The sequence below is a fragment of the Thamnophis elegans genome, chromosome 9 (genome assembly GCF_009769535.1).
Source record: "Thamnophis elegans isolate rThaEle1 chromosome 9, rThaEle1.pri, whole genome shotgun sequence".
NCBI classification, from domain to species: domain Eukaryota; kingdom Metazoa; phylum Chordata; class Lepidosauria; order Squamata; family Colubridae; genus Thamnophis; species Thamnophis elegans.
This window is the reverse complement of record NC_045549.1, coordinates 75363728-75371227: the sequence shown is the minus strand read 5'-3', so window position 1 is coordinate 75371227 and position 7500 is coordinate 75363728. Positions and strand designations below refer to the sequence as shown.

The 7500-nt window shown below is 41.5% G+C and overlaps 1 protein-coding gene across 1 annotated transcript in view; it reads left to right on the top strand.

The window, feature by feature from the left end:
• The window catches only part of LOC116512880 (sodium-dependent phosphate transport protein 2B-like), a 37128-nt gene extending 35801 nt beyond the window's left edge, over positions 1 to 1327 (top strand). The window contains exon 13 of the mRNA XM_032223551.1: positions 1 to 1327. This exon is cut by the window's left edge and continues 285 nt beyond it. Coding sequence (XP_032079442.1) covers positions 1 to 282 — 282 coding nt within the window. The 3' untranslated portion in view covers positions 283 to 1327.
• Positions 1328 to 7500: the final 6173 nt, after the last annotated feature.

Below are 7500 nucleotides of genomic sequence, written 5' to 3'. Positions count from 1 at the left end.
CTGCTCCCGGAGAAGCTGCGGAGCTGGGATTTCCTTCCCCGGTGGATGCATTCCTTGCGGCCCTGGGATGATGCCATAACCGCCGCGGGCGGCGCCTGTGGCAGGTATTGCTGCTGCTGCTGCAAACGTTGTCGAAACAAGGAGGCTGACCCGAGCGAGGAAACCAAGGACACGAAAGCGTTGGAAGTTCACGAGAACCCCGTATCGCTGGCCGACGAAGAGAACTGTCTTTCCAAGGCCGCGAAAGCAGAGAAAGCAGACTTGAGCACCACGGCGTTGTAGCAGAGAGGGGGACGTTGAGGCCCAAGGACGGAACGTTTGAGGGGCCTGCCTAGAGGGGGAAACGGGGAACGCGGGGCCAGTGACGTGCGCTCAGTGAGAAGATTCAACCAGGGATGGGCAACCACAATTGTCAAGAACCCTTAAGTCGTGTCTGAATCTCAAGACACACATTCAAATCACCGGTAAGGTTAAGGCTTTACCTCACACCTGCTCACGTCATGGAAAAAGCAAAGTCCTCTACTTGTCTCCACACTAAGGAGACTCCCTGTGGACAAGTACTCCACTTGGTTTTTTTAAGAGATTTATGAGTCAACAGTGCTTCTGCCCATCACTGCTAAGGCTCTCTCATTTGCAGTCCTGTAGAAGTCCGATCTACTCCGCGTTCTCAGCATCAGTAGACCCACAAGTAGGACATCTGGCCATGGGCTATATCGTATAGTAGCTCACTAGCTGAATCAGGTTTTCAGCAAGAGCTTTAAAACCATATCCCCTCAATCCCATGTTTTGGAGAGTTCAGGCCTACGCCATTGTAACATAATGTAATATAGTGTGTACCACACAGATCCGTTCAACCAAATCAATTTTCTAAAACCGTGAATAAGTGCCGGTTGAGGTGTGTATTTAAGAAATTATCTCTCTCTATATATATATATATATATTTAGTACTGTAGGTTCTGTGGTTTGTGCAATTTATGACCTTTCTAAAGCACTTGTCCTTTTTTCCCGGCCTAAATTATTTGAAGGCTGATTTGAGAGAACAATCGTCAAAAGAATTGAACTGCTATATCTCCATAGGATATGCAGGAACGCCGTTTTTGATTAGTGGACACAAGATAGTGAGGAAGAAGAGCGCAGGGGTGGGTTCCTGTACCGGTTGGCACTGGTTCACTTCATGCGTGCTTTGCACGCATGCGCTGCTTGGTCCACCCGTGCACCCGCGGCACATTGCTTGCGCAAGCTCGGTTGAGTGAAAATTGCTCTGCGCATGCGCAGAAACATGCCAGCAACAGCAAAAGAGAGCAGGGAACCGGTTCAGGGGTGTGGCTGCCGGTTCTGCGACCCAGGCCAAATCACCACTACTGGTTCCGCCGAACCGGGCCAAACTGGGAGGAACCCACCTCTGAAGAAGAGGATTCAGGGGGGCGTTTCTCCTCCTGACAAGATTAAATTATGTAAATAATGTGTTTTTAAGAAGTGGATTGCTCTAAAAATATACCTCGTGTTGCAGAAGCATTAACTCGCGGAATGTCCCAAAGCTGGATGGGAGAAAGCCTATTGCTCTGACGCACAACCTTTTTACCTCTGTTGTCGGTTGTCTGATTGTGTTCACCGTTTTGTAAATGGATCTAGGACAACTTGCCATGGGCAACTCACTGGAGGCCAACTCGCCATGGGACAAGAGTTACACTGATATCAAAGAAACGGTGGAGTGGAGTCATTACAGAAAAGACTCCAAAGGAAGGCCAAAAATGAAAGGTGAATTAGAAAAATTAAATTATTTTAAGTAATTCAATTGAATGGTTGAATAATCTCATGGCGAATTAGCCGTGGTGCGTTGTCCTATCCAACAGTAAACAACAGTTTGTTGACCTGTAGCATTATACAAACCAGCCTTCAGATCAGAGGGGGCAGGGGCAGAACCGTCAGGATGTGAGGGCGGAGCCTTCTTCTGCCGCTACCACCGGTTCGGCTGATCGCGGCCGATCCGGGAACAACCCACCTCTGCTTCAGATCAAAGAGAACAATTTGTAGATAAGGTTTGCTCCATATTTGGAGAAACTTGTTTTCACTAAGCGGCTTCTTGGATATTCGGAACAAATTTATAGAGAAGAAGTTGCAAGTTCTAACTTTTGGTAACTCCTCAACGCTTGCGTTTCCAGCCGCTGAGTCATCTTTTCAATCAACCAGGATGAAACCTGGATACCGAGATTATTGTAAACCCATACCGCTGAAAAGAAACCTAGCATTTTGCTTCAAGGTAAAGTATTAGGTGACTCAGATCAAAATGAGAACTAATTCATATCTTGTGATGTGCTATGCTCTATTAGAGTTTAATGTCCGTTGCCTACAGTTATTATCGGTCTGTTTATTGCCTCGTGGACTGATTTTTTCCAACAGCTGATAATGTCTCCCTCGTTTTTCCTCATGATGCCATTTATTGCAAAACTATCTTACATTTCTGGGAATGTACCACTATAAATAATTTTATCTAGATGTAGATATGGAATAATATTTACTTGGCGACCCAGTCAAAATGCAGAGGAATACAGGCAGGAAGTCCATGTAATGACCTTAGTATTTGCTGGCTTAAAAATATCAAGAAGAATACAAGGCAAAATTCAGGTTTTTTTAAAATAATAATAATAATAATAATCTGATAGATTACAGTGGAGAAATTGTGTCTTACATTTATTGCTACTGAGATGAGTGAAATTTAAAAGTACTTAAACGTGTGCTTCTTGGAAAGCAAAGGAAGTGATCCTCCAGCCCACTCAGAAGTAAATTCCCTGTGATTCACCCGAAATAACTTTTTCATTATTAAAAGGGTGTGTATTTTTACTGGAAAGAGACCACCTTGTACAAATGCATGGAGCTGCCAGGCTCAAAGCGCATTTAAGAAAGCTCAGGATTTAACCAACTTAGAAAGGATAGAACATATATTTGGGTAGTAAGATGTTGATTGGTTCTTCGGGCTAGATAGTCTCCTCAACAGGGCTTTGATTGAAGTCTCGGTTCTTCTCCGCATTTATTGATCTCATGTGGTCAGTGGGTCGTGTGACCATCGGGTCATGCCTTGTGAAGGTCGCTAAGCGAGATCAATCAGAGTGGAGGAGAACTGCAGCAAGATGCTTCAACAAAACGTTTGGAAGCCCGCAGAACCAACTCTCACCACTTAATCAACGTTATGCAGAAATGGATTAATCCCGATGTGATGTTGTAGACGTGAAGTTTCTATGGCAGTGTTTCTCAACCTTGGCAACTTGAAGATGTCCGGACTTCAACTCCCAGAATTCCCCAGCCAGCAAATGCTGGCTGGGGAATTCTGGGGAGTTGAAGTCCGGACATCTTCAAGTTGCCAAGGTTGAGAAACACTGTTCTATGGTCTTAATAATAATCGGGCAGAAACAGAATGACACAACCAAAATTAAGCACTAATTAAACCGGGGGTGTAAAGGGCGAGGAAGGAAGAGTGAGACGAATCAAAATGGCGGCTACAACTTTGCAATCAAGTTCCACCCGTTTTTTTTGATGGGAATTTTATTTTTCTTATGATAATGTTGCTTGTTTGAGGAGTAAAAAAGTGTCTTCACGCTCAAATCACTAATATTAGCAGTCGGGGGGCGGGGGCGGGTCCATTCGTATTTGTTAAACAGAACACTGACACTCAATTCCGTAGACTTTCGGTCTTCTGAAAAACTCAGAAAAACAGGAAAAAAAATCCTTTGCACGGATCTCTGCTTTCTCGTTGTCCGACTCTGAGGATGTAACTCAATCTACCTCTTCGGTTGGAATCGTTGTTTAGAGGGAAAGTGGGAATGCTTTCCCAGCAAAAGGGAGTTGGATTTCCAACATGGCGGGTGGTTGAAGGATGAAAGCAGTTGTACTCAACTGGCGGTTAAAGAACTAGCAGCCACATTCACAAAAGTTGAGTGGAAAATGTTTTCGGGATGACTTAATATTATTTTACGTGGAACCGGGCAGAAGCATAAGAAGGGGAGTAAATGGGACAAGATTAGGATTAGAAAATATACAATACACTTGGGTTTATACATAGTCAAATGTTCTATCTCTTGGCGTTATGAACCCATATTTTAGCTCTTCAGTGGTATTTTATTGGAGGGGTGAATCAATTTATCAGACATGTAATCTCCATCTCATGTAATGTGTCCCCATCAGCGGTGGGGTCTAGATATTTTTACCACAGGTTCGCCACGCACCAAAAATGTGAGGGCTTCCACGCATGCACTTTGCTTAGAAAATGTGGCTAAATAGGATAGCGTAGAGCCAGATAGTGGCTAAATAGGACAGCATAGGATGGAATAAAGCCAGTTGCCAATACCGATTTGCCCAAACCGGTACAATAGCAATAGCAGTTAGACTTATATACCGCTTCCTAGGGCTTTCAGTCCTCTCTAAGCGGTTTACAGAGTCAGCATATTGCCCCCAACAATCTGGGTCCTCATTTTACCCACCTTGGAAGGATGGAAGGCTGAGTCAACCCTGAGCCGGTGAGATTTGAACAGCCGAACTGCAGAACTGCAGTCAGCTGAAGTAGCCTGCAGTGCTGCACTCTAACCACTGCGCCACCTCGGCTCTTATAATCTGGCTGAATACCACCACTGGTCCCCATTTGCTTCAACGTACTCACGTTGTACATACTAACAGTACAGAAGAGGAGAAAATGATGAAAGAACTCACAAGTTCAACCGTACGTGTACATCAGTTTCACATGTAATTCCCCCACTTCTCCTGCCCAATCATGAATGTTCCTTGCATTCTCTTTCTCCAACCTAATGCTCTCTTGTTAACTTGAAGTTTGCTCGCTGTGGTACACAGGTAGTTGCAGTAGAAGACAATAGGCAGGTTTCCAGACTCAGGGAAGTCGGAAATCTAGGTGGCCTCCAGAATCACCAGATCATGCCTCATCTCTTTTTAGCGTTTCCCATTATTATTTATAACGTGTACTTTTTTTCTCCAGTGTACAGTTTTGTATATGTTCTCTAAGGAACCCTGCTCGCGAAATTTGAATTATGTATTGTGTATTTTACAATGTTGTGGTGTTTATAAGGAACTGTGCCGGGGGGGGGGAGGGAGGGAAGACTTCTGTAAAATAGCTTTGGGTTGTCCTATTTTAGAAAAGAATGAACGGGAATATTGCTTATTGCTTTGATAAGATTTGTTGAAAAAGCACACAAAAAAAGAACCTCTGTCATGCTTTCATTTCTGTGATGCGTTAAAATATATATATATAAATGTATATGTATATTTTTACATCTTACTCCCTTTGGCTTTTATTTGTTTTGCAAATGACCAACAATGTAAAACGGAATGATATTGTTATCCGGCCTGGCTTTTGTCTCATTGGAAAAGAATGACAGGATATTGAATGCAATACCAAAATATGGAAAAATTAAAAGATTTTTTAAAAGACTATAAACAACGAAACTCTATTTTTATTTTTAAAAAAACCTCGGGTATAATAATGTATTATTTCATATCATGATGTGCGCATTTCATTTATAACCGTACATACATAGACATACATTTCTTTCTTTATTTTTAAATAGTATTTGTTACATTTCCCAACATTAAAAAACAAAACACACATAAAAAAACAAAACAAATTTACCCTTGTAAAAGCTTTTCCATATCGGTATACATATTTTTCGTAACAATCCTATTTACAAAAAAATTGTATCTCTATATCGCTATCCTAAGTTATATCCTTATTAAATACTCTCTCTATATTATACTTTTACCCTCTATATACCTTAAGTTTTGCGTTTGCTCTCAAGCCAGGAATACCATCTATTCCCAATTTGATAATACTCGATTTCTTCCCTCTCCTTCATTCCCATAGATAGTCTATCCATTTCTGCACATTCATAGATTTTCCTTCTTATAATCAGATCTGGGGGGAGTATTTGTTTCCAATTCTGTACTAGTACCATTCTAATTGCAGTTAATATATGTATTGTATTTTTTTTTTCCATTTTCCCATCAAAGATTCCCAGGAGAAACAATTCCGGCTTCAGCTCTATCCTTTATTCAGTTATCTCTTCTAGCCACTTCCTTATCTTGCGCTAATATTTTCCAACCTTGGGCCAGGTCCAACACATGTGATAGAACGTTCCCTGCTTATACCCACACCTCCAATACTCCGGTGATCGGTTTGGCAATATACATTTATTTTTTTACTATTTAGAATGTTACTCATTCATTGTTCATGTATTCTATCAATCTATCCATCTATCCATCTATCCATCTATCCATCTATCCATCTATCCATCTATCCATCTAAATCTATCAATCTATCAATCTATCCATCTATCAATCTATGAATCTAAATCTATCAATCTGTCAATCTATCAATCTATCAATCATCTATCAATCTATCCATCTATCAATCTATCAATCTAAATCTATCAATCTGTCAATCTGTCAATCTGTCAATCTATCAATCATCTATCAATCTATCCATCTATCCTTCTATCCATCTATCAATCTAAATCTATCCATCTATCCATCTATCCATCTATCCATCTATCCATCTATCCATCTATCAATCTCAATCTATCAATCTATCAATCATCTATCAATCTATCCATCTATCAATCTATCAATCTATCAATCTATCAATCTATCAATCTATCAATCTATCAATCTATCAATCATCTATCCATCTATCCATCTATCAATCATCTATCAATCTATCAATCTATCAATCATCTATCAATCTATCAGTCTAAATCTATCAATCTATCAATGATTATCAATCTATCAATCAGGGGGCTTTCAACCCAGGGATGACTTCTAGAGAAGACAAGGGTGGGAAGGAAACGGGGGGTCCTTGAATTACGACCACAATTGACCCCAAAATTTGCTAAATCAAACATTTGTGAAGTGAGTTTCGCCCTTTTTAATGACCTTCCTTGCCACAGTCATTAGTCAATCATTGCAGTTAAGTTAGTGACATGGTCGTTAAGTGAATCTGGCTTCCCCGTGGACTTTGCTCATCAAACGGTGGTCGCAAAAGGGGGTCGCATGACCCCGGGGATGCTGCAACCATCATAAATATGAGTCAGTTCCCAAGCGTCTGAATTTTGATCATGTGGCCGTGGGGATACTGCAGTGGTCGTAAGTGTGAAAAACGGACACAAGCCCCTTTATTCAGTGCCGATATAACTTTGAGTGGTGAATCATTGTAAGTCGAGGACTGCCTGTATCTGGCCCAGGGTCACCCCAGCTTATTTTGGACCTAAGATGGGACTAGCGTTCACACTCAAGTGGTTTCTAGCCTGTTGCCTTCCCCACTGCACCCAACTGGAACTCCCAGTATGTCCCAGTAGCCAATTCTTTCTCCATTTCCTGAATGGCCACCTGCACAGCTCACTTTAAAATGCTAGCAGAATTACATGTCTTAACAGCACCGAGGATATACTCACACAACATTGGACAGATGAAGAAACACCGCAAGATGAAGAGATAATTAAGAAG